This window comes from Filicampus tigris, chromosome 3, assembly GCF_054856515.1.
Source record: "Filicampus tigris isolate MCC_2025a chromosome 3, RoL_Ftig_1.0, whole genome shotgun sequence".
Classification (NCBI taxonomy): Eukaryota; Metazoa; Chordata; class Actinopteri; order Syngnathiformes; family Syngnathidae; genus Filicampus; species Filicampus tigris.
In genome coordinates, this window is record NC_141219.1 from 23678225 (window position 1) to 23705311 (window position 27087).

Below are 27087 nucleotides of genomic sequence, written 5' to 3' on the forward strand. Positions count from 1 at the left end.
TGTACCAATGGACGCATTCTTGACTGAATCAAAGGTTGTGTTCAAGAAGGAAGATGGCTTACTTTGACAGAACCCAGACAAACTGGGAGCATGCGAAGGCCCTGGATCAAACCGAAGACCTTGCTGTGAGATCTATTTTAAATTAAAAGGGATGAAAACAGAACTGCGAGCAGTGCCTAGGCAGCACTTTTTTTTTTTTTTTCTTTTTACCCAAGAAATGCCCTTTCCTCTGTCCCTTGTGGAAATCTAAAGGGATGTGGTTCATTTAACTTGACTTTCGCACAGATCCGGATTGACATGAAATCAATACCAACTGCGAAGATGTGTGCTACTGGAAAGCGTCCCGTTCTCTTTTCTTCCCCTCCTCCCAGCATCACAGGCTAGCCTCACTTCAATTTACCGGTAATCCTCTGGATGAAAAAACAATCACAGTTAAGGAATCTGAGCACATGTAAAGTGTAAACGGTAATCACAGCTGGTTGCATTGGAGCGCAATCACACGTTTGTCTTCTATTTTGCACTTGCAGAAACATTGTGTAAAGGAGTCACGGACTATAAAGTATTCAATTATGACAAAATGCAATGATGTAGTTTTCAAATTTTGCACACAATAAAATTGTAGAACTTTGAATAGCTTTATATTGCACTAGCATGGCAATAGCCTATAGTTTAACATGGATTCGATTGGCCTGATAAATAAAAGGACCTTAGTTATGCTATTGAAAGCGAAGGCAATGTTTTATTGGAGTACGCTGTTGCCATCTCCTGTTTGAGCGCGTGCATGACTAATCAACGCAAACGTTTTTGGAGGGACTTTCTTGACTGACTCATGCTGAAACAAACTTGCATGTACAGAGAAAGGAGGGAGGAAGTTCAGGCTTCTCTGCTTGGGTTGCTGACCTCGGATAAGTGGGAGAAAATAGATGGATAGATGAAATAAGTGACAGAGCCTTCATAGTATTTGGAATTCTCACAATGTAACTACGTTTTCTCTTTTTAACTATACATATAGTGACACGAAAGAGTATTTGCCGCCACTTCAAATTATTTTTTGCAGAGTTTACGCATTTTATTGTTTGAAATCAAACAAATGCAAATATCAAAGATAATCCAAGTACATAGTGCGTTTTTTGAATTGTGATTTTATTAAGTAACTAGACAATGCAATTTCTGGAAAAATCGTGAGTCTGAACGAAAAATTGTGGAATGATTAGGAATTATATTGAATGTGCAATGATAGTGAAAAGCATAAAACGATAAATGACCTGGAACAAGCAGTGAATGTCGAAAGTGGAATGGTTTGAACTTTGAATTGGTCCAAAAAAAATTGAAAGTAGAAGAAGAAACAAAACTTTATTCTTTTTTTATTTCTGGCTTTTATTTTGGAATTTTATAAAATATGTAGTGATATGAATAAACTGAACAGTTCAACATTGGAACAGTTTTAATCGGTCAAGTGTGGAAATACGAGGAGAAAAAAAAGATCACATTTTTTAGCTTTTATTATAAAACTTGGTGAAATAATGTGAAGGAAACAAAGAAGCAACAATGGAAGAAGAAAGGCTTGGAAACAAGGAGGCAAGGAAACTGGGAAGCAAGGAAGGAAACAAATAATCAAGGTAACTAGGAAATGAGAAATCATGGAAGGCAGGAAGCATCTGGGGTGTCCTAATATTTTGGCCAGTATGGCCAACCCATTGGGGCACTTAATACGAGAATTCGATGTGTACCAAATATTTTGAACAACATGGCCACTGCATAAGGGATGGCTACACACGAGAATCTGGGGTGTACCTAATGTTTTGTACTATATGGCCACCCCACGGCTACCAGCAAGAATCTACGGTATACCTAATATTTCGAACAATATGACACGCCTCTACAACATTGCGTGGACATCGGGGAGAGTGCCTTTGGATTGGCAGATCGGGGTGGTGGTCCCCCTTTTTAAGAAGGGGGACCGGAGCGTGTCTTCTGGTTACAGTGGAATCACACTCCTCATCCTCGCCGGTAAGGTCTAAGATGATCAGTTTAAAATTGGACATACCACTGGGGGTTATAAGGGTGTTTAAAAAACCCGGCTACGTGTAAACAAGGCCTAAAACATGCTGGATATGGACGACTGTAATTCAACTCCACTGCTGTAGCTGTTTAGCACTTCACTGTGATTTACTGGAATGTCTAGCGCGGAAGAAGAGATCAGAAAGCTTGTCTTCTGTGCATGGGCAGTGTGTTTATCACCAACTTGACCTCGGAGAAGGACTGTGGCTGTTGCCACTGGAAGTGTTGCATGAATCCTTATCAACTCCACCGGGGTTGGAAAGATATCCTGTCCACTGTTGTCTCTCAGTGTTCGTAACATGCCCTTCTTGGTAGATGTCTTTGACAATGAAAAACCTGGAGCTCTGTGCTCAACTTCTGCTCCTCTCCTCCATAGAAATCACACAGTATATGAATCGCTTCAAGACACTCAAACTCCAGTATTTGCCTATCCAATGGTCGGCCTTTAAATGTGGAGCATGTTCCTTACTGGACTGTGTCTTACCATCTCCCCAAGATCTTTTTGGGAGTTCCTGAAAGAGAACATCTATGAATGATACACCTTCACTCTGTAGTAAATCTACTAACTGGAGTGTCTCTCTGGAGTTGCATTAGTACGTTGGCTATATTTTGCAGGTGCCCTCTTCCAGAGGTGGGCATTTTACTAAAGTTGGTTGGTCCGTCATTCGTCATCCGTCAACAGCCTTGGTACCTCATCTGTCTATTTTTCAAGCCGGACGAAACTGTAATGTTGTCATGTCTGTCAGTCAGTACATCTTATTATTTTTGCCACGCAAAAATATTATTTTTGTTAGTAAACTTCAAAGGTACGCCAGAGCGTCTTTTGTCAATTTGTGAAAAAAAAAAAAAAGGTCCAGCAGATGAAAAATCCATCCATCCATTCATCTATTATATTATATTCATCCAATTTGCTTAAAATGTTAAAGTTTTGCTTACCTTAACCAGAATCCCGTTTCACATTGTTGCCAAAGATACAATCCTGTTAGACTAAAATGTTTCCTAGTCCTTCCAAACCGAAATAAAGCAGAAATGACAATAAATTGTTGTGTATTTTTTTTCTTCAAATTCGTCTTCTTTCTTTTCATTCTTCTTCTGTTTTTTAGCGGTTGGCAAACAACTATTGGTGCATTACTGCCACCTTATGAAATGGAGTGTGGGCCTGAAAAATACTGTTTAACAACCTCCTAACCCCACTCGTTCCAAAAATAAAAATAGAAATGTAAAACTTAACAAGGACTTCTCTGTAATACTCTTTCTGTATTCAAAGTTACTGGTACTTTATTACTTCTTAGATAAGCGGTTTGGATAATGGTTGATCAGCGGACACGTTTCTCTCAATGGTGCATATGGTACATATACATAAATCAATGCGGTTTGGGTTACATTTCCGTCTCCCTTCAGCAAAATGGCCGTCCGTCAATAATGGACTGTGAGGTCCGTTCAGCTTCAGAAAACATTTCAGCCGTGATTGGTCGTTACCTGAGCCATGAGTAGTTTCGAATGCCTTGTTTCAACTTGTGGGCTTGCATAGAACATATTCTTGAAAAAAAATGTGTTTGCGTTGACTTACTCTTTAACTAAATATTTCCATCAATAAAATGGCATGTGTGCGCTACAATTTATTTCCCTGGGCAGACAAGTGTTTTTTTCCTGGTTGATTTATATTACATGTTTATATTTAAGGCATTATGTTTTTTTTTAATTTGAGTGTAAAAGAAGACAATGCCTGAGAATTAAATGATGAAATTGAGGAGACAAAATTTTCATTCAAGCATCGGACTCTCCGGCCACGATGGACCATTTTTCAATCAAAAACCCTGTGTATTTTTTGATCAGGGAAATCAATTTGTTTTGGAGGAATCACTAAATAACAGAGTAGTCTTGTAATGCTTCTTTCTGCTCTGCCATATGGTTTTGTTTACCCTGTACATGTGACATCAGTGGAGGAACTGGACACAATTTATACAGTCCAAATCACTGAATGTACATCGCTTATAATGTCCCCCCCAAAAATATTAACGTACCCCTCCAGTCTTTTTGCGCCAACAATGTGCACACACCCTTTCCATCTAGGTTTACAAACTGAAAATGGGTCTATAGAGAGACATTCGAAAATCAGGACAAACAATGACATAATGTATTGCAAACATTTCCAAGGGGTCGACCAGAAACAATAAACAAGGTGCACAATGGCATGTTATTCCACAATTTCCACAAAATGGTACTTACGCAAGTTTTATTGAGCCCACGGTGAGCACAAGGACAAGCAGGCAGGTACGCGTGTGCAATGAACATTTCAGAGATGAGGATTGAAATATGAAAACATTTTGCAGTTTGAGATGGGACCCGCCACACAGGTAATATTAAAAACCAATGCCATGCAGAATATTTTTAACGAGCCAGAGGTGGGAGCTGATCTGCCCGAGGGAGGATCTGCGCTTCCTCTCGAAAACTTTGTGATCCCGGCAGGCACTTGTGGCACGTTATTTACAAAAGGCGAACGGAGTCCACCAGCACTTATAGGTACAGCTGCTGAGACACCGGACAAAAGCATGCAGTATTCTTTTTATCATGCACGCAAGGCAGCACAAATTCATTTGAGGATTGTCCATGCGTGTGTAGTTTGCGAATGAGCACCGTGTGTATTTTGTGGGGGGGGGCACGGTGGTCGACTGGTTAGCACGTCCGCCTCAAAGTTCAGAGGTCGTGGGTTCGAGCCTGGTTCCGGCCTTCCTGTGTGGAGTTTACATGTTCTCCCCCGTGCCTGTGTGGGTTTTCTCCCGGTACTGCGGTTTCCACCCACATTCCAAAAACATGCATGGTAGGTTGATTGGGTGCTCTAAATTGCCCCTTGGTGTGATTGTTTGTTTGTCTCTGTGTGCCCTGCGATTGGCTGGCAACCAGTTCAGGGTGTACCCCTCCTACTGCCCGATGACAGCTGGGATAGGCTCCAGCACGCCCGTGACCCTTGTGAGGATAAGCGGTATCGATAATGGATGGATGTATGTATTTTGTGCCATCAAAAGACCATCCGGCGCTGCATCTTCCTAATCAAAAGTGAAATCTCACTCTGCAGACTTATGTCATTGTGTGGGCTGGAAACGATAAGGCTTCATTCTTTCAGAGTTATGCTAAAGATACATTCCGTTTGGCTTAGCTGTACGTGTATAATTGTGCAGCTTAGTCCAACGTTCATACGTGTTCAATAAACATGGCGGCCAGCTATATCATTTTTAAAATATTTTTTTAGATATTGAATGAAAAAAGATTTAGTTATCAAATTAATAATAGACAAAATATGAACCTTTTACTGCTGCAAACGGAGTACATAAGTGAATTATCCCATTAATGTGTTCAGGACCCAAACCAGAACACATATATTGTTTTCTAACAATAGTTAACCATATTTACATTTTTATATGTAGCTATGGATGAAATTGTGACACTTAAAAATGACAGTCATTTTTTTTTTTGCAAGCGGCATTGATTGATCCCAGAAACCCATGAAAGGGAAATGGCTTTTTTATTATTAAAAGAAAAAATATACTGTATGTATGGCCTTTTTTCAGGTTTTGATGCGTATAGGGATTTGATTAGCGCGGTGGCGCTTTTGAAGGCGACCACGTGACCAGACGGAGGCCCTGGAGGCTCTAAGCTCAGCCATTAGCTGCACACGTTCACCATATTTACACTAATTAGCAGGTTGCCCTCTTCATAAAACATGCCATTTTATTGCGCACCCTCGTTCTTAGCGATTCTTTTGGAGTAGCTCAGTCTACATAATGGCCTTTTCCTTGGTGAGTGTTCGAACTACATGAGAAATGCTAATTCGACGTTTCTCGCCAATGTTCTCATAACGTTATTATGGGTTATTTGGTGTCACCAAAAACCTTTGTCTTCTATCCCGTCTGGCAGAAAGTGTCATTGAGTGTTTGATTAATATTCGAAGGCGGCGTTTTTGACCGCCTAGCGTGTGCTCGTCTTGAAATTGGAATTGAAAGAACGGTCTGGTTTGTGTTCGGCACAGAGAAACGACCCCCGCAGGCCTGTCAGCCCCGACTCGGACTCTCCGGCCTTGTCGACGTGTAGTAACGCGGACATCTTCCGCAGGATGAACACCATGCTGGGCAACGCTCTGGATCTGACCGGAGTGTGCACCACTCCCAACAACACCAAGGGCAAGGCTGACTTGCTGTGTGGTAACGTCTCCGCTTATCACAACGGCTCACATAGTGCGGCCATTTGATTGTCAAGTCTGCTCGAGTTTTGACTCTGAACGTCGAAACTCTTTCCTAATAAACCTTTTACCTTTGTGAACTGGTCCCACTCAGGTGGATTTTTACTATTCGATAAATACATAATTTGTAACTTTTACCAACTGTGCTGAAATTGTATTTACAGTCTCAGCCAATGTAAAGTACATGCCGACACATTTAGGGATTCGACGATTTTGTCAGTCTCTGTCCATTTCATAAAGAATCGAATTATCATTTGTCTCTCTCTCTCTAGAGCAGAGGTGGATAGAGTAGCAAAGGCTTGTACTCAAGTAAGCGTACTGTAACTTTGGAATAATGGGACTGAAGTATAAGTACTCGTACTGAGTAACTGGTTAGTAGCTTCGAATGTTTTTCTCTTTTTCAAAAATGTACAAATTCAGCCATTTTCAAATGACCGACTAAAACAATATATTCTTTATAATAAACTGTTATTTTTTTATTGTTTTGCATTCTTCGGAGGTTCATCAAAGGTGAATTGCTTTCTTTGGGATTCTATTAAGTCAGTGTACTCCATCAGCTTGTTCACAGATGTCGATGAGGCCACAGTGGATTTATTCAACCATAGTCATCACCACACCAGGATAGTAGAATATTCTGTGACTTAGACTTTTAAGACAATATATGAATGATTTCTAACAGAAGAAATAGATGCTTTATTCATCAAAATGACGAATGAAGCCTCCTGTACACAATTTATTGAAAGGTTTAGGCATTTTAGTAGCTGTTCTATGGCAGTGGTTCCAACCTTTTTGTCATTCCATAAATACACACTGTTTGTATGCAGCCAATAAACCTTTGAAAACTCAAATATTGGCAGTATTCAGGTTTTTAAAAGCCATGTAAATGCGCGCAGTAACCCGAATATGTTTTTAAAATTCTGCATATGTCCCGATTACTCCCTTTCCAACCCGAATATGCGTGAATGTAAATGGCATTCGGAATATGCTGATTGCATCGGACACTGCGCATGCTTGAACTGCAAGGAATCTTGGTCTTTGTAGTACAGGAAGTGCTTGTATGCATGTAACCCACCAGAAATGCGTGTTTAGTGATAAAGGAAACATGGCGAAAGCTAGACTAAGTACAACACCACACTTTTAAAGTGAGGAGGAAACGGTCGTCTTCATTCGCGCAGTGAATGATATGAATGTTTTATTGATGGAAGCAATTATCGGGATGGTGTGAATTGTGTCATGCCCTCTGTGCGTCGTAGTTTCAATCGGGTTAGTTGAATTTTTGGGGGAGGGGTTAACTCTCTCCGTTCGGGATCAGGATCTCAGGATCTACTCTGTCAATTTTCACAAAACTGTTATTGTTGGGAAGTGAATTTATCAAGGAATCCAAATCTGCAGTCATTTAAAAGATTAGTGCATAGTTTCATAATTTGACCTTTTGAACAATAATTTGAGTAAATATTTATTCCATGAAACCCTGTCCGGCCACCCCTCAATGAGGCGTTGTCATCTGGGGCACCCCATTTTGATTTCAAAGAGAACAATTAAGTTTAAATAAAAGACATTCAAAATACTTTTTCATTTTTTATTTTACAAAGAAATCGTAATAGTGATTGAGAGAAAATAATCGGGATTTTCTTATTAGGCAAAATCGAACAGCCCTATTGTGGTTGATGCCTTTACATTTGACACGTTCAGTCGTGTCTGAAAGCTAGCTGTAGTTTGCGCACGCACACGCACACACACGGACATGATGTCCTTTTTGTTACGCTAACATATTGTAGCGTCTAATATGGATTAAGGAGGGGAACTGGGAAATTCCAGTACTCAAAGTAACAAAACATGACATATTTGCCACCAGCCCTCATTGGCATCACATAACAATAAAACACATAGGTTTGTTGCAATATACTGTTATAGTACTAACACATTTTTTTAAAAATATGTTCCTCCTAATAGTTAAAGGTTTTTTTTCCCCCTGTTGCATTGATTGTGCAGACCAGTTTACTATTAAATTACCCATATTTATTAGTGAAGAAGGACATAACGTTTGGGATAAAGCTTAAATGAAAACAAAATTTAAAACAAATACAAGTGTTTATTTTAGTTTGCTTTAGCACAGTGCTTTTTCCTAATTTACTCCTGATTTCACGACCTTCTAAATAAAAAAATAAATTAAAAAATGCTTGGTGCCAAATAAGAGTCAAATTTGTTTACAAGTATTCCTTTTTGTATTTATAGATACTTTCATGGAATTAGTGCAACTCTGCATTATGTCTAGTTTTGGTTTCATTTTAAAATTCACTAAACAATTGCAGCCTAAACTTTTAAAGCCACAATATTGACTTCAATTTAAGATGCACCATCATTTATGAACATCTCAGAACTGTTGGTACAAGCTGTAAAGTTTTATCACAGTTGAATGTTGTATCATATCATTAATTTGTACATGCATAAAGGATTAAGCTCTAAACTAATTATGGTTGTATAAGAGCAGCTGCTTGCTGGTCCGACACGCCGCAATTACATATGATCCGATTAGTCGCCTAATCGCGACTACTGTTGGTGATTAGTCGACTACCAAAATAATCGTTTGTGGCAGCCCTATTGAAGACTAACAAAAATCGGAATATTTACTGTTTTAAAGGCTATAATTGCTAGGATTTGGATCATTTTAAATTTAACAAGGTGTTAAATGAATCGCTTAATCAGATAGATTTGATAAGCCATTAGTCTAAATCGTTGCACCTCTGGTATCCGCCTGTTGCCATTCATACAACAGTCAAAAAGTCAAAACTGTGGGGGGGAAGAAAAATACAGTTGCATTTGATATATTAAACAGGTTCTTTTCTTAAAGAAAAACATTAAAGGACTTACTTCCATATGCCTTATGAGTAATGCAAGATGTCGTCACTTCAGTGCTCCCACTTTTTGACATTTTGGTGTTCTGAGAGATTTTGTGAAATAAGTACTTTGATGCAAAGGTCGGGAAACACTGGAAATTTGCATAGATTTGTATTGGTAGCATTTATTAGAATTGATTTCCGATGAAAGGTACAGGTTCGTGTCTGTATTTAGCACAACTGCCCAGTCATAACTTTTTCCAAATAAACTGAAGCATGTCACATCTTGGCTGACATTTAAGCTTCTGGTCATTGTGGCATTACTAAACATGAGTGAATCGCTGATTCATGCTGCATCACTGGTTCACAGCATTGCAGTGCTTTTTTTCGGGGTGCCCAATGTAAGATTTGCCAAGTTTTTAGCTCAGCACAATTTGTGGCTCTTCCTGAAGTGTATCATTTTGATACACAATTTGCTTTTGAGACTAGTTCAAAACTTTGCATTGCAATTTGAGCATCCTCAAAGTATTTAAACACCAATAAACATGTATAGTGACTCCACAGCCAAAGCCTAGCTTGGCACTTGCTGAATCAGGGCTGTAGCTGGTGTTTGGATTCTCTCCAGGGAGAGAAAAGGGAGGAGCTGTTTCACATTGCTCTTTTTTTCTTTTTTTTTAAACATCTGATAAGTCAGCTGCTTCCTTGCAGCGAGGCTCTGTTGCCCACTATTGTTCCTTTTTCACTGTGAAAAGACAAAACGAGAGAATGTAGAAACAGTCGCCTGACTGGGAACTTTTCTGCTTTTGAGCAGCCTTCAAGTCTGAATACTTTTAAGCTCGCTGAGTCATAATGCCTGCGTGCTTGAGCTGCCTCCCCCTCCCTCGCTGCCTTGATCAGCTGGCTTAGGAAACAGGCTAGAGAGTAAGCGGTAGCCGCAGCAACGTCGGTGGTCCTCTGCCGCCTGATACCTTATACCAACACAGCAGAGGGGACAAACTAGCCTGTAGCTCCAGCAGGCTTTTATTTTCTTTTTTATTTTTCTTTATGGGTTGTGGGAAGCTGATGTCATTATTATGGGAGTGTGAGTGCATCAGCAGCCATGTCACATGCTGCTAGGTGGGTCAGCCATGCAGATGGAGATGCATGGCACACGCACGGGGCGCAGAGGCAGCAGGTTAGCTCCCTCGTCATCCAGGGTAGGGCTGAAAATGGACGGTGCTGTCTGCTCTGGCTGCAAGGGGATTCTCGAGGCTGTCTAACACTCTCCCTTCTCTTCCTCCTACCCCAATCTTGACTTGTGAAGAGTCCGACCTGGCTGCGGTGGGCAGCAGGAGGATGCTCTTCGCCAACTGCGATGGCATGCCCGAGATGCAGCCATCCCGGGTCCCGCCGAGTGTGGCAGACTTGGGCCTGGGCCTCCAGTCTCTCCGTTTGTCTGGCTGGGACAGACCTTGGAGCAGCCATGAGACTGAGTCACTCTCCTCTCCCTCCCAGGTTCAGACCAGCTCACCCTCAAGTAAGTGCTGTTCAAGCTTTGTTTCCCAGCTACAGTGTACTCCAAGAGGGGGGGAAAAAAAAAAAAAAAAGACACTTAAATACATGCAGGAGTAGATTTGGTGTCGTGCTTAACGTTTGCTGAACTGTGATGGGAAAAGCAGAGTGTCTCCACAAACTGTAGCATCACAGGATGATTTGGCACTTTTGCTTTGCTTTCTCTGTCCACAATCCAGTGAAGCCACATGTACACAAAACTTAATAGGATAGCCGTGGTCTTTACAACTTGCACTTGGTTTACCTTTAGACGATGCGCAATTTCAGTTGGTTTACAGCAGAGTTTCATAAATCAGTGGACGGAACAGTGAATGTGTCCCAATGACTTGCCACTACAATTGACTCGTTTGTTCCCACCCGCTTGAAGTGCTGAAATGGCATCGCCGCATGTTCCGACATAACTATGTATCAAGGTTAAAACTGGGCCGACAACAAAAAGGGACAGAGCTTTGAATGCGGCCTGCTGCTGAATATGTTCCCCTCCCCTCAGAACATCATGGAGCTAACAGTGCAAGCTCCAGTTAAAAAAAAAAAAGTATACCTTTTTATTTCACCAATCACCATGCTGTCTTTTTTTTTTGCATGAGTGTGACATAACTACGTTGTCACTGCTGTATCATTATAAATCATTCTATTATACTTCCGGCTTATCAATATTTGGGAGTTCTGACTAGATCGGCTAATATGAGTTGTTGGTTGGTGCACAAAATGAAAGTTATAAGTTTCAAAAGTGTAAGGACTTTCTTTAAAATGTGTTTTAATGTATCGTAATCATAATGCAAAGTTGCACAAGTAGATTCTTTTTGTTTTAATCAAGACTATGATTATTTTTTTTTCTTAAAGTGAAAGTCAACACAAACATATTTTTTTCAAGAATATGTTCTATGCAAGACCACTAGTTGAAACGGGGCATTCTGATAAATCTTGCGTTTGTGGAATAAGTGTTAATGCACTCATTTTTAGCCATCTCTTGGAACGGCCATTTTGTCTTCTGTCGACTGAAAATGACATCACAACTGCTCACAACGACCAATCATGGCTCAGTTTCAGGAAACAGGTGAGCCGTGATTGGTCGTTGTGAGCAGTTGTGATGTCATTTTCAGTCGACAGAAGACAAAATGGCCGCCCCCAGAGATGGCTAAAAACGAGTGCATTTTGCTGCTTAATTTATATTCTACACGCACAAAATGAATCAGAATGCCGTGTTTCAACTGGTGGGCGTGCTGGGAACCTATTCCTGAAAAAAATATGTTTGGGTTGACTTCCACTTTAAGTACATGAAAAATAAGACAAATTTGACCCTCAGCAAGCTTTCCGGTTTCTCATGTGGTGGCCGCTTTGCAGAATGAATTGGCCACCCTTGGTATATAATTTTCTTGATGGAGGAATTAATGATCCATGCTCTGATTCTCAATGATGGCAGCCTGCAACACTTGCTTCAACAGGCGATGACAATAACATTGTTTTTTGCAAGAATCTGTTAGAAATCCGATTGCGTTCAGTCAGCGGCTCGTTTCTAAACATGCCTTGTAAAATCATGCGTCCAGTCCCCAAACTGCACAGATGCCAATTTCAGACATCCCTCTGTCTGCTCAAAATGGTTCTGCTTGTCTCTGTGTACGTCTCCAGTGCTGGGCCTCCTGAACAGTCCCTTTAGCAGCATCCTTGGAAAGCCACCAGCCTACCTACCCTCAGAGTCCATGAGCATGACCGCTGACTTCCTGGAGAAGTTCCCTGGCATGGCTCGCATGGCTAACCGTTTGGACTCCAGCTGCTTTTTGGACTCACGCTCTAGCAGCCCTGAAGACTCTGAGACGAGTGGCTTCAGCTCTGGTTCTGACCACCTCTGTGACGTGCTGGTATGTGGCGCTACATTTACAGTGTCCAGTTAACAAGTTAGGGCCGCTGCACTCATGGGTTTTCTTTATTCGAATGAATCTTAAAAGATGATCGGTTAGAGACCTCACATGAAGAGCACAGAATGTTTGCAAGTTGTCCTTGTTATCGATTGCGACCTTGAAAAAAAACATGACAAACATTCGCTAGGTGCGCACCCACTTGCAACTAGGCATGTAATGGTTCACTCAAGTCTTCCGGTCTTGCATTCCGTCTTCCGTCCCCAGACTTCCCTTTTAAGTAATTTTGTGCGCCTGGACTTTTGGACTGTTAACGCTCACTTGGGTAGCCTTAACACAATTACCCACAAAGCGTCTGTTTACATCACGGATGACCCAAATTACCACTACTGCGCATGTGCGTTGCAAACAGGCATGACATGAGAGAGTGACTATAGTTAACATGGCCTTGCGTCTCGATTCTCATATTTTTTACATCGATATTTTAATCCGTTTATAATGATTTTCGGAAAATCGTTACATCCCTACTTGCAACCCTCAGTGAGATAGTCTTTACACAGAATACAAAGGTTGTTCCACCATAATCTCAAAACAAGCAAAAGAATTGCATGATGGTGCGGCATGGATCAGAGATGGAGAGGTTGTTTTCCAACCCAGAGGTTGTGGGTTTGATCCCTGGCCTTTGTGACCATGTCGGAAGTGTCCTTGAGCAAGATATTGGGCCCCCAATTACTCCTGATACTGCATCATCAGTGGTGGAATGTGGAATCAGTGTGAAGTGCTTTGAATGCCTTAATAGGTGGAAAATCTCTATACAAGTGGAAGACCATTTATCACGATCTAACAAAGACCTTTGACTACCAGATACTGTATGTTGCACCCATGTTTCCGAAGGGGACCGCAAGTGGTAGCGTTGTAAGATGGCGATGTTGACGACACTTGCTCTGGAAATACTTCTTGCCGTCTGGGGAAGCCCACTACTAGTGTTTACCAACCAGGGGCACGCGTGCACATTGCAGGGGTTACGTGCAAACATTTAAGAATTTATTTCTAAGATAAGTGAATATTCTCAATCATTTCATAAGCACATCAAAAATGGTATTTGAGCGCGACAACTCGTTCCCCAGGGAGACAAAAACCTGTGGCAAAGCTGCTCCGGGATCTGAGAAAGTAAAACTGCTGGAGTGGGTCTGAATATTACTCTTAAGCGTTTTGTTTCTGATAGTTTAAATGCCTGTTTAAAGGGGACTTATTCAAAGGAGCAGCATTTTTAGGCAGGTTAATTCTGTTTTATGTTCAAGGCAACATTTAAGTTAGGGTTGAATTAATTGTTCAAATTTAGGAGATAAAATATTTTCCGTTTACCAATCAGTTAAAATCTGCTTTTGGAGAATCAACAAAGGTTCAGGGGTACATGACAAAAGGTGGGAGCCACTGTGCCACAATACCAAAACTAACTTCAGGTAGAACATGGTTGTTTATGTTTTCTTGTTGTTTTTGTCGGGGTGCCTCATGATTTTAGTAAGTTTCCCCCCGCTTTTTTTTTTTTGGTGGTGGCGGAGGCAGTGTATATTGACCATGTTTAATAGTCTCTGAAATTGAGGCTGACAATTGGCACATTCACTCAACACTTCAGACTACAGGATAATCTTATATATAGGACATAAGGACTCAACTGTTGACCTTGGTCAGGAAGTGACAAAAGCTGGACAAGCACAGCCAGTCTGATTTTCTTTTTGTGTGACTTTGTTGCAGACCTCTCACATGAGAAGCCATTTTAGACCTGAGCCTTTTTCAAACTTGGCTCAATATTACTGCAGTTGGTCTAGGCAGCTCTTCCATGAAGCCCAAAAGAGCTCAGTCCTATAGCAATGCCGTCAATCCATTTAGTGGCTTCACACAGGTTAAAATAAAATGCAGCAAGATGTAATTGTTTACATTTGAAAGAATGGTGCTTCTATGATCCCTTTTCCTTCAGTCCTCTCTGCGGATTTCGCCTCCCCTGCCTTATGCATCAAACATTCAAAAGGATCTGCTGCGGCTGGGCTCCCGTCTGGACCCCCAGGACACCAGCTCTCCTCTCACCCCGCCATCCAGCGCCAGCCCGGCCTCCGCTGCTCTTTCTCGCCGCTGGCGCACTGGCTCTCCATGGCCTGGTGTGGACATGCTGGACCAATCGGATGAAGCATTTAGCATCGAGAGAGAAGCACGCCTGCATAGACAGGCTGCAGGTAAGTGCGTGAAAAACAGGTTTTGGAAACTATAAATTGCAAGAACCTCTGTCTTTGCTCCAAGCTGTGAATGAAGCAACCTTTACCTGGAGTGGTCAGCTGCCTCCCAGAAACAACAAGGATCCTCTCTACTCCTGCAAGGTCTTTCTTGGTGGTGTGCCCTGGGACATCACAGAAGGTAAATGTTTGCGTTCATGGACTGTAGTGAAATTGTTTTTAGATGAAAGTCACTTGGTTTGGTAGACACACATTTCTGCCTCAAAATGAATCATTTTGAAATCATATTTGCAATGCCCAGAACCGTGTTTGGCCACTTCGTGTTTACGGCCCAGGTGGACGGGCACACTCCGTCAATCGGGACTGCCATGGAGGAATACACAAAGGCAAAAAAGATACCTGAAATTTGGGGTCGCTTTAAACTAAAAGGACAAATACACTTTTATGTAATGACTGTAGAGCTGGCACAGCATGGCGATGGGAGCTTTTTACACATTAGCTAATGTAATAAATCATTCCATTGCTAATTGGAATGCACACTATTTGTAGCCTACACAGGGTACCGTATTCATTTTGCAAATGATTCGAGTGCCCATTTACAAAGGGCAGCTCATAATTTGGTGCTTTTTAAGTAAACTAGTACGCAACAAGCTTAAGCCTCTTTCATCACAGTACGTCCCGTTACTAGTTTACGGGAGCAAAGCAGCTTCCACTAAATTGTCAAGTCTGGATAAGAAGTGGGCACATCAGTGAATTTTGCCGTCTGTCGTTCTCCAGCGGCCAGGGCACCTTGTGTCCGTCGTCATTTCTAGCAAAGCAGAACTGTAATTGTCAGGTCGCCATCGTTATTTTAACCGCGCTTCCAACATGGCTAAATTTCTGATTCGTCACGGCCCAATTTGATCAAAAGAGTGAATAGGGTGCACTTATACAACAGTGCATCGTCATCAGGGGTCAACAATGTGGTGCGCGCAGTCACAAAGTAGCTTTCAAAGACATTATGAGTAGCCCACGGGCCTGTTCTAAAAAATAGCTCACCAGTAATGGAACATTGTGATTTTCTACGAATGTTGAATAAGTGATCACTTGAAAATGTAAACTGGCAGATATATTTAGAAAGTGTTGCATATTGATCTATTTCCTAATTGTGATAAATCGTGAACATGATCAGTGTCTTCCCATAAATGTATTTCATTAATTAATCATTATTCATTAATCATAATGTAAAGGTAATTTGAGTGCATTTCAAAAGTGTGTATCAAAGTGGTAGCCAAGAAGTCGCTCTCAGTTTCAAAAAGGTCAGTGACCCCCTGATGTGCATCAAACAATGGCTGCCCAACAAAGCCTCACAAACTCAATCTATTGAACTGTTAAGTACAGGAAGAACGCTGGTGGCTGCCTGCCGCTGTTTTAACTCCTGAAACGCTACAATGCTTTACTTTAAAGTTTAAAATGGCTTACAGTACTTTAATCACGATCCCAAAAATAAAATCGTCCACGCCAGCGGGCATCAGCAGCTTCCTAAAGCTGAGATGTTCTCTCTGGGGCAAACTACTTTCATTGTTTTGCCATGTGAGTGAGAGAGGCTAATGACAGCGGTTTCATACACTGCTGAGATGGGCTTTATTGACCGTACTGCTGATCAGTTTATTTAACGCGCATTAGCTGGCTAACTTACGAATCACATAACTGTACACCATGCTGAGTTGCACTAATACTACCTAGAAATGCTTGTAAACACATTTCACTTTTCTTGGATACCAACCCTTTTTGTAATGAAGAGAGTGAAATATGAGTAAATTTTACAAAAAGCACTGTACTAGATAAAACCTAACTAAATTGTTTTTTATTTTTTATTAAACTTGATCCAAAACGTTTTGTTTTGCTTCTTTAATTGATAGCCACATTCAAAATGTGGTATGCACCCGGAATGGGAACAAAAATTGATTAGGGTAACTTTTTTTATTTATTTTTTTAAGCATTCTAAATTTGTATATTCTAACGACCTAGGAACTTTGTATTTTCTTGTTAGGTGTTGTCATTAGGGGTTTGTGGAAAATGGGTCATGTGTTAATTTGAGTGGTGAGATTTCAGAGTTCATAAACACAACACTCTGTACGTGGTTAGTGACCATGAGGTTTTGATAACATTAGGAATTGCCACCACAGTCTGAAACTTTTATTGCTGATCTTAATTCTCAGGAATTTGCCACAAGCGTGTCCTTCATTATCTGCCCTTGTTTCAGCTGGACTCATCAACACATTCAGTGGCTATGGCCCTCTGACTGTGGAGTGGCCTGGTAAGGATGGAAAGCACCCTCGCTGTCCTCCCAAAGGTAATGTGGCCAAAGGTAATGACAAGTGGGTAGGCCATTTTTTTTTCTCATTGGTTTTAGGGTGGCACGCTCCTGACAAGTTAATTTGGGTTTTTATCAGAGATAGGGAAAGTACTAACATTCTGTACTTGAGTAGAAGTATAATTGTGAAAAAGTACTCATTCAAATCATTACTCAATTAGAATAGTCCAACTTAAATGCTGTGAGCTCTGCTCTATAGCCATACTAAATACAAATTCTATTTAGACAATTTCTGTAGCGAGAGCACTGAGCGTAAGTTCCTGTATAGTGTCTTGTCCCTGAATTGGGAGATGATTCATGTAATATACAATATACTGTAAAGGATCATGCCATTTAACACTTTCCAGTTTACTGTAGGCATATAATTATAGATTATCTTAGGCACAATGGCAGTCTTATTAATTAGGAAATGAGTTAAATTCACCACAGTTTAAGCGGTCCACGGAGACTGCATGAGGAGGAACTTTCTATAATTTGGAAACCACGTGTTGTCGGGTCGCGCCAGGAGTGACGTCATCCTGCCGAAAAATGTGGACTGTCCAATTGCATATCATGGCTCTATGTCAAGCTATGAAAATGACAAGCTAGGAAGTAGGTGACTGGGTGCAATGCTTCATGTGATTGGAGGAGCCAGAAATGGCCAGGGCAGCTTTTCTTATAGATTTGATCAAATTTAATCAGTCACGCATTAAAAACTGAATTACCCTATTTTGACAACGTACAGATACTGGTGCTAAAATGTAACATGGGGAGGGGGGTATTTAAATACTCAGTAAAGTTTTGGAAAAAAAGCTACTCAAGTACAGTAAAAGTATTTGTACTTCATTACTTCCCATCTCTGTTCTACACTGCACTGGGGTTCTAGCTGATCTCATTTATAGTTGGTTGAACACAGTTTATGGTGTCAAATGTCCTCTGTCCCACATGGCACAACAAACCTGTAACTGTTAATGTCACATGAACTGCATTTTTCCACAAAAGTAAATTGTTGCACAATTATCTTGAATCTGTTGTCCTTGTGATGTCTCACTTCGAAAATCTAAATCAAGGGTGTCAAACTCATTTTTGTTGTGGGCTAAATTATAGTTAGTTTTCTGTTATGACTAGGAATATACAGGACACACTAAACAACAAAAATAACTAGTTTTGCAATCAGAAGTCAAGAATATAGGAAGTCCTCAATTTACGAACAAGTTCTGTTCCTACACTGGCGATGAAACACAAATTCCCGTGCATATCGGATTTCCTCGTTAAAGTCGAAATTGATATCAAAATACTTTGTATTAAAAAAAAAGCAGAAGATGCTGTATTTAACATTACTGCAGAGAGGTGGATGGAGAGGAATGCGAAAGGCAAATATTGCCGGCGCGCAAACTGATACGATGGAGACACACTGCGCACGCTCAACCGCAAGGAGGAGGAAACCGGCTGCTTCATTCCTGTGGCGAGTGACATGAATATCGAGTGTTTTATTGACTGTTGAAAGTAACTAGCGGAAATGACGTCCATCTGAGTCATGACGCCGTACAGTGAGTTCTTCAAATGCTCGAGCAACTCTCCGCTCAATCATGTTGTTCAGAATATTTCAGAAATCAGAATATTGACTGAATGTAAATGTAGTCACTATGGTCCTGGGGGCAAAATGGCGTAAGAGGCACGGGCGTTGTAAAGTCGAAATGTCATAGTTGTATGTCACGTTGTAAATTTAGGACTTCCTGTAAAGAATAATACAGTCCCCCGTCTTGTCACTTTTTCCCGAAACTGCTTATAACTTGTCTTAATGAATCCATTGGTTTTAGAAATGGCTCATATCAAAGCTAAATCCTTCCCAAATTGTTTAATATTGAAAAATTTGCTTAGTGACATAGGGGACTTGAGGTGACCAGGCCTGGTGAAGCTCTGCTGCAGTGGAAAAGGGGAGGACCTTTGATTTTTCGAGCCAACGAGCGATCCTCCCGAGCAGCTGTCTTGCAAGGGTCTGCGTGACCTAGGCTTGTCAAAAACATCTCCAGTCTCTTCAGATCTTTTTATTCTTTGTACTTGACGCTGAGACACATTGAAGGTGTCAGCCACCTAAACAGTGGATCTGGTTTTCATCCTGTTGATCATCAGCGCATTGGTCTCGGGGTCAATCCTAGGCATGTTGTCAGAGGTCAAGTTACATTTGATGTGAAGGTGTGGTGTGCTGGGGTTCTTTTATACACACCCACTAACTGAATTGTTATGAACAATTGATTACAGGTGAGGCTGTAACCTAGGATTGGGTGCATCGTATGACAAGGCGGCAAGACTTTTCAAAACTGAATCAGTGTTTTTTTTATTTTACTAAGCTGTGAACATGTTTGTTTTTCAGCAGTTTTGTTTGTCACCAGAGCATATCAAAAGCTGTTGGGATTAAAATTAGCCATTTCTTGTTTCAAAAAATCAAAATATTTGAGGAGCACTTAAGGTCATCTTGTACCCAAGCGACAAGACTTTTTTTCAACTATTCAAGTTACTGTAATATGCCAAGATGCTTCCAATATCTGTGTTAGGACAATTAAATTTTACCACACCATGGAAATTGACATGCTTGATTTGCTTTCGCAGGCCACACAAAATGTGGCGGGCCAGATCTGGCACCCGTTCCTTGAGTTTGACACTAGTTTTCTAAATGGTCTTTCGCAATGACTAAAGGTTTGCTCTCCTTGTAGGCTACGTCTACCTGGTTTTTGAGAATGAGAAATCTGTGCGGGCTTTGCTCCATGCCTGCTCTCAGGACCCGTTCCACCCAGAGGATAACAGGGAGTACTACTTCAAAATGTCCAGTCGAAGAATGCGTTGCAAGGATGTGAGTAGAAACTTGACAAACACACACACACACACGTTGGCTCACACTTGCTATAACTTGGAACATTGGCCAACCTAAGATGCATGCCAAATACTGTGGTTGATCAGTGCTAAGTAAAAGTGGAAGTCAACCAAAACATTTTTTCAAGAATATGTTCTATGTTGGCCCACTAGTTGAAACAAGGCATTCTGATAAATATTGTTTGTGGAATAAGAGTTAATCCACCTGTTTTTGGCCATCTCTAGGGGTGGCCATTTTGTCACTTGTGTCGACTGAAAATGACATCAAAGTTGCACAGTGCTCAGCTAACAACCAATCGAGACTGATGAGCCATGTTTGGCCTTTATCTGAACCCTGAGCATCTGTGATGTCATGACAAAATGGTCGCCCCCAGAGATGGCTAAAAAGAAGTATTTCATATGAATCATAATGCCTTTTTGCCAACTATTGGGCCTGCATAGAACATATTCTTGGAAAAAAGAATCTTTGGGTTCACTTAATCTTTAAAGCAGATTAAGGACACCACCTTTACCTGCACGATCCATTGGCCTTCAACAAGGAAATCTTCAGAACCGAATTTCTCAATGAAAGGTGTGTTCACAACGGACTTTTTCAGTCCGATAGCTAATCAAGAGTTAATCCACCAATGGTGTAAGTCAAATTCAGTCACTAGCCAATCGGAGGCATAGTAGGTCGGGTCCTGTCTTGAAATGGCACAATGGCATATACATGGCCCTTCAAGGATGGAACAAAAAAAAATCCATCAGGGGAAAAAGTGTAGAAAAACAAATAAACTGGGCATGGCTTGGTGAAAAAGGGGCGATGGAAAGCCTTTCTAGTTGATGCAAGAAATTGATGGAGCCAGGTGTTAGTTTCTGCAGTGTGTTCACAAAGAAACTGGTGTACAGTTGCAGTGGGAAAAAAATGCACGTATGCCACTTAGCGGACCCTGGCCAAAAAGCTTAGGTTTGTGTACTTGGTTGTAGTACATTGCCGGGATGTGCTGTGCGTTCACCTCTGTCGCCGCGGCTTCAATGAGTGACAGTGTATGCGACCACAAAATACACGTTTGCACGTTCATTGCTCAGCATGACCATAATTTAAGGGAAAAAAATACATTCCAAAGATATGAAATGACACTGAAACTGTCTCAATTCAGGTGTCTGTTCAAACAGCTGACATTTGACAGTGTCAAGTCAAATGTATTTATATAGCCCTTAGTCACAGGAAAGTCTCAAAGGGCTTCACATATGCACCAGATCATGCAGTGTTTGTCTGAAAATAAAATTCTATATTTAACTACATAAAATGAGCGTCCGCTTTGTGATAACGGTGTCCCCTCAGGCACAGATTTTTATTACTTGAGACAAGTCCTAACTCTTACTCACTACCTCACTTGTTAACTGCTGTCCAAGCTTGTGCACATACAAGGCACAACTTTCAAAATAAAAGCACCGCCTATTTTACTTTGCCCAGGTCTGGCCTCAACGGTATGCAGTAGATGAGAACTTTAAGTGGAATTTATTGTTCATGAGCCGAGGGAAGGTGTTCTGGTCTGTAGTCATGTCTGCTGCCCAGTGGTTTGCTGAATTGTTGCTTAAAAAAAAAGAAAATACCATCCAGACTCCCCACCAAAATGGAGGTCGTTTTGTTCAAAGTTCTGATGCAAAATCGCCACTTTTAATGCTCGTAATGTAGTTGACGGCTGCCTTATACTAAAAGCAGTTAAGTCATGGCAGTAAATTAGGTTACCAAACCATTAAAATGCATGTCGACTTGATGCGGGACCACAAATGTATTGCGACTGTCTGAATGTTTTTAATGTCTTGGATTTCATTTAATAGTCCGGGTGTACCTAATGATGTGGCTGGTGAATTGAATGAACAGCCGGGGAGTTGTGTGGCTTCCCGTAAAGGTTTTGTGGCTTTTGGAAATCCAAATGACTGCCAAGTGTTGTGACTTCAGGTGCAGGTTATTCCCTGGGTCATTTCGGACAGCAACTACGTGCGCTCCCCTGCTCAGCGTTTGGACCCCAGCAAGACGGTGTTTGTGGGTGCACTGCATGGCATGCTTAATGCAGAAGCACTGGCGAGCATCATGAACGATCTCTTTGGAGGAGTCATGTATGCGGGCATCGACACAGACAAACACAAATATCCCATAGGTAAGACCTCACTTTCATCCTTGTCAACTTTGCTCAAATGGATTCTCTCGTCTATCCCACCACAGTGAAGAGGTTCAGTTTCCTTTCTTGTACGTACAAAGAGATGCCGTCTAACTGAATTTCTGATGCTCTGTTGTGTCTCATTGTGTACACACAGTGGGAGGAAGAAGTATGTGAACACTTTAGAATGAATTTTCGGCAGAGATGGGTCATAGTGTGGTCTAATCGACATCACCAGATTGCATGAGCTATTCACAAGACATCCCAGGAATCTTGTACAACTGCCAACACTTTTGTAAAGGGGAATGGCCCAAAATTCATCCTGATCATGCAGGGCTCAGCTTCAATAAGAGGAAAAGGATAGGTTATTGCTGCCAAGTGAGTTTAGGCCAGTTATTAAAGCTAACAATTCACTTTTTATGCCCTTGTTTTCAATAAAAGTATGAAAACAATTGTGTATTACTCTAAGTTTAAGCAGACTGTATGGTCTGGTGATTTTGATGACTGTCACAATTTATTCCAAAAGGGTTCACATGCTTTTTCTCACACTGTAATTCTGTGGAGGTGAACTTGCCAAGTTTGATCACCTTCACTCAAAAATGTTGAGGCGGGGCGGGGAGAACACAGGTTTACGAGACTTGTATGATTTATATCGAATTTATTCCAAGTTTGTTTAGGCGCAGTTGCTTTTCGATGGCCAGGTCAATAACCGTCAACGTGAAAGCCGCGTTGCTACCTTTTCAGCAGCAGGAAAAAAGCTGGTCTGAATATGGATTAAAATACAGCAGTGTGTGAGTTTGATTTAAAGTTACATCAGCAACATGGAGAACATTAAATGATCTGCAAACCAGATTTCAATTAAATAGCAGCTAAGAATGGATTGTGACCAGGGTTGTTATAGTTTAGGATTTTTTTTTTTTTGATTTAGTTTTAGCCTTTGGGGCCGCTGTTTGCTTTTTTTTTTTTTTTTAAATGCTTAGTGTTCATTTTAAAAAAATTGTGTAATTGTGTGCAAAAGTAAAAAAATAAATAAAAATACCATGGTATGTATTGTAGTAAAAATTCAAAAAGTATTTAATACATTTTTGAGACTGTCCAGCCACAAAACAAATACAGGTAGTGTATAACAGTCCACAGACTTTGAATTACAATAAGTGAAATTGGACATATGCGGAAAGTCGCGTTGCATCACCGGTGTAGGAACGGAACTCGTTCGTAAATTGAGGACTTCCTGTACTGTTTTTCATATGAATCAAAAAAGAAAATCACTCCTTGCCGATGGGTGTATAGTACTGATGTAAATACGGATTTACTATCAGTGGAGCCATTTGACCCGAAACACGCACACTGATGGCTCTTGTAAATTTTTGGGGGGCTTCTGTGCGACACACTGCAAACTCCCAGACTGTTCAAATGTCCTCCTTCCAGCTAATGGCGATACCCCAAAGGATCATTTATTAAGTTAACTGCCAAAGACCAAAGCAAAGGACATTTTCATGATAATCATGGTTTATCAAATATTAAAGTCTGATTAAACGGTAACTATAATTGTCACAAAATGCTGCAAACCAAATGCTCAACAGCTAATATCTGTGCCTCGCATGCTTCGGGAGCCTCCTGCTACGTGTTGTTGACAACTCGACACGCTGCATGCTTGGCTTTTATTTAGCCCTGCAGTGGGGTAGTCGATAAAATCAAACTTGGAGTCATCCTCTTTCGGTTTAACGCAAAGTGGGTTATAAATTGTATTTGAAATCCACCTTGTGGTGTTGTGCACAGGTTCTGGGCGTGTGACTTTTAACAATCAGCGAAGTTACCTGAAGGCGGTGTGCGCAGCCTTTGTGGAGATCAAAAGCCCCAAGTTTACAAAGAAGGTACCGCAACCGGTCTGCACTTGGCAAAACTTTTGTGGAAAGCAAATTCCAAGCTTTGTCCGTCTTGGTCTTCAGGTCCAGATTGATCCTTACCTGGAAGACTCCATGTGTCAAGTTTGCCTCCGCCAAGCCGGGCCTTTCTTCTGCAGAGACCAGGTCAACATTCTGGCAAAATAAGTGTTGGTTTAGTGCTCTTGGAACCAATCTTTAAATGTGCAGAGTGAAAATGTCTTTTTGTCTTGCGTATGCACGCAGGCGTGCTTCAAGTACTACTGCCGCTCGTGCTGGCACTGGCAGCATTCCATGGACATCCTGAGCAACCACCGGCCTCTCATGCGCAACCAGAAGAACAAGGACTCCAGCTAGGAGGGGCCTGGAGCCAGAATCCCCCTTGCGGCATGACCGCGGAGCACGAGTCGGCCGGACGGCCGCCGGTGTGAGGGGCGGGGCACTCCACCAGGCACTGGGGATATCACTGTAGGAAATGTTCACTTTTTGCACTTGCTCTATTTTTGCTGTTCACAGTTGGCACTATGCACCGTGACCTTGTTGGGAGAGACAAGGGACCGTTCACTTTTCCAGAATTTTCCTCAAACACTTCAGTCAGATGAAGTGGAGGAAAATGCCTCCCCCCCCCCCCCTTTTTTTCTTTTTTCTTTTTTTTTTTTTTTTTTTGGTTTACATGTTGCATAGTGAAGAGCAGTCACGCAAGTCTCATTGCCGTTCATTGGCAAACGCCATACAGTGCCTTTAAATTTTTAGTTTTCCCCCTCCCCTTCCCCCAGTTGGCATGTTTTTTTTTTTTTTTGTTCTTTTTCCAGCGGACGCCAACTGGTGTTTCTTACTTTGGGAGTTGAATGTTGGGCTTCATTTAACCAGTCGCATTTCAGACTTTTACGCAGTTTTTTACTAATTTGTACACACAACGGTTTTAAGTCATGACATGAAAAATTTGAACAGAATTCTACCTGGTGGCTGTTTTGGAGAAAACACTTTTTTATTTTTTTTCCCCCCCCTGATCCCAGTACTTTTTTTTTTTTATTTTTGTTCCTTCCCCCTCGACCGCTTTTTAATTTGCCCTGCCAGATTTCAACATGGGCACAGTTTGGAAGTCCCACCTAACTTGATTTGTTGCCGTATATTAAATGTGGGTTCCAGTAGTGTTGGATACTGCTTCAACTGGTCATCCATTTTTTTCAATCAAACAGACCTTGAGTGAATGTTTTTTTGTTTGCACTTTTTTAATTTGCACTTGTGGAGAGGTGACAGTGGTTTTAATCACATTAGTACATTGGTAGGAGGATGCGGCTGTGATGGAGCTGCTTGCCTCCTGTTGAATGTAGGAACTTCCACTTTGTTGATGGAATAGTCCACCCAGACCTTGAGTAGACTCCCAACACACACACCCTTTGTAAGCCTAGTCTGCCTTCCTGTTGCGGTTGGATGTGATTGCATAAGCTGTGTGCCAAAGACTGTCGTTCCTCTCGCTATTTAGTTCCTTTCACCCAGCTGCTTTTTACAGTTTGCAAAGTCTACCTCATTGTGGTCTGCCAAGTTTGCTGCTTACAGTTGTGGAGTATGTTCAGATTGGGCACAATAAAGGTGTTTAAGCATTAACCCTTGTGCATGTGTATTATTTTTTTTACCCCAAACGAATTTCTACAAAATTTGTAGAACACTTCGAAATGTGATAACCAATTTCTGAATATTTTTTTTTTACTTTGAAACACTCAAAATTTTCAGGGGGATCAGAGCTTTTGATGCCCTCTATGGTCAATAACAGCAGTGGTACGCTAATAGCAAAAGTATGCGTATATTTTAAAATTTCAAATTGGATTATTTCGTATGATATAGAGCATTGAATAAGTTGTGTTATATATGAGTATATACTTTTTTAATGTCCCTATTTTTGACAATGGCAATTTCTTCACTTTTTCGCCCCCTAGCCATATTTCTACAAAATTTGTAGAAAACTTGGAAATGTGATAACGAAGTTTGTGATAACTGTCATTTCTTTTTTTATTTAAAAAAAACTAAACTTTCAACCACTCAAACTGTTCAGGAGGATCAGAGCTATCCATACATATAGTTGTTTTTGATTCCCTCTATGGACAATATTGATAATGCTGTTAAGGGAGCTGTCAAGAGATTTAAAAAATTGAGATCTGTAATTTTTTAATCACTTAAAAATCTCTGCAAAAAAAACAATTGTATGCTCGTTCTCTATCTCTGCCTACCTCTATATTTCTCTCTCCCTATCGCTCTCTCTATCGTCGCTGTCCTGTGAAAAATGCCTGTCCTTTTTTTTTTTTTTTTTTTTTTTTAACTTTTTACGCGAATGGGGTTCCTGCATTACCAGACCTGGGCACTTTACCCTTTCTTGCCAGTCTGTCCTTCGTCCGCGACCTGGTTACCCTTCCGTTCTCGTCCCTCTGTCCTTATTCATAAAAATAATCGTCGTCCGTCCTGTCCTTTAGAAGCGCTTCCGTCCTTACATTCCATCAATCCGCCTAAAGATGTCCCACAAAGGACATACTATTTTCATGCAAAGGGGTGAGGTACTAAATGTTAACTGTTAACAAAACAAAATTATCCCGAATTACACAAGACAAGGATGGGCATGCTTCTGTCAGTCAGTGAAATGAGATTAGAAACAAGATATTAAAAATTGAAAAACCACGCATTGATTTTCGTTCTAATAACAAAACATCGAAATTGAAATACAGCTTGATAGAAAATCAAGTAATTTGGTGTCTGTAACGAGTACGAAAATGTTTAATTTAATGTTTAGTTTGATCAATTTTTAATTCTAAAACGAAAATGGAGCACTATATCACGAGACACAATCGAAATACGGCTCATATATTGGTTTTAGATTTCTGGAAGTTGTCACCGAAAGCATTTCTCTTAGTGACCAGGAGATGGTGACAGCGTTGCGCCTGAAGACGATATCGTGAACTGTATTGTAACCTGGAGAAAATTGTTGGTATCCTCTGTTACATAAATAATAATAGTAATAATAAAAACAAATCTAACTTGAATGAAAACTAACTAATGAAAAGCAGTAATATCTTTTGAATTATGGTTGAACAG

At 40.9% G+C, this 27087-nt stretch overlaps 1 protein-coding gene across 5 annotated transcripts; it reads left to right on the forward strand.

Moving 5' to 3' along the window:
• Positions 1 to 5685: 5685 nt before the first annotated feature.
• LOC147150353 (cytoplasmic polyadenylation element-binding protein 1-like) lies at positions 5686 to 25611 on the forward strand. 5 transcript variants are annotated; one of them, XM_086025711.1, is made up of 12 exons: positions 5686 to 5858; positions 6089 to 6260; positions 10439 to 10651; positions 12316 to 12545; positions 14521 to 14773; positions 14838 to 14951; positions 17016 to 17105; positions 19820 to 19956; positions 21922 to 22120; positions 23900 to 23994; positions 24070 to 24150; positions 24250 to 25611. In XM_086025711.1, exons 1-12 carry the CDS (start codon positions 5844 to 5846, stop codon positions 24358 to 24360), a joined length of 1710 nt encoding a protein of 569 aa, XP_085881837.1. In that variant the 5' UTR covers positions 5686 to 5843; the 3' UTR covers positions 24361 to 25611. The 5 variants fall into 5 exon arrangements, with proteins under 5 accessions (XP_085881837.1, XP_085881838.1, XP_085881836.1 ...); XM_086025712.1 differs by having other exon boundaries at positions 6089 to 6239; positions 17016 to 17120; XM_086025710.1 differs by having other exon boundaries at positions 5687 to 5858; positions 17016 to 17120.
• The last annotated feature ends 1476 nt before the right edge of the window (positions 25612 to 27087 follow it).

Bases quoted from the DNA above. Each gene is read 5' to 3' on its own strand.
- LOC147150353 (XM_086025710.1), top strand. The intron at 10,652-12,315 runs GTAAGTGCTGTT...GTACGTCTCCAG, and splicing joins TCAGACCAGCTCACCCTCAA to TGCTGGGCCTCCTGAACAGT. The intron at 23,995-24,069 runs GTACCGCAACCG...CTTGGTCTTCAG, and splicing joins GCCCCAAGTTTACAAAGAAG to GTCCAGATTGATCCTTACCT.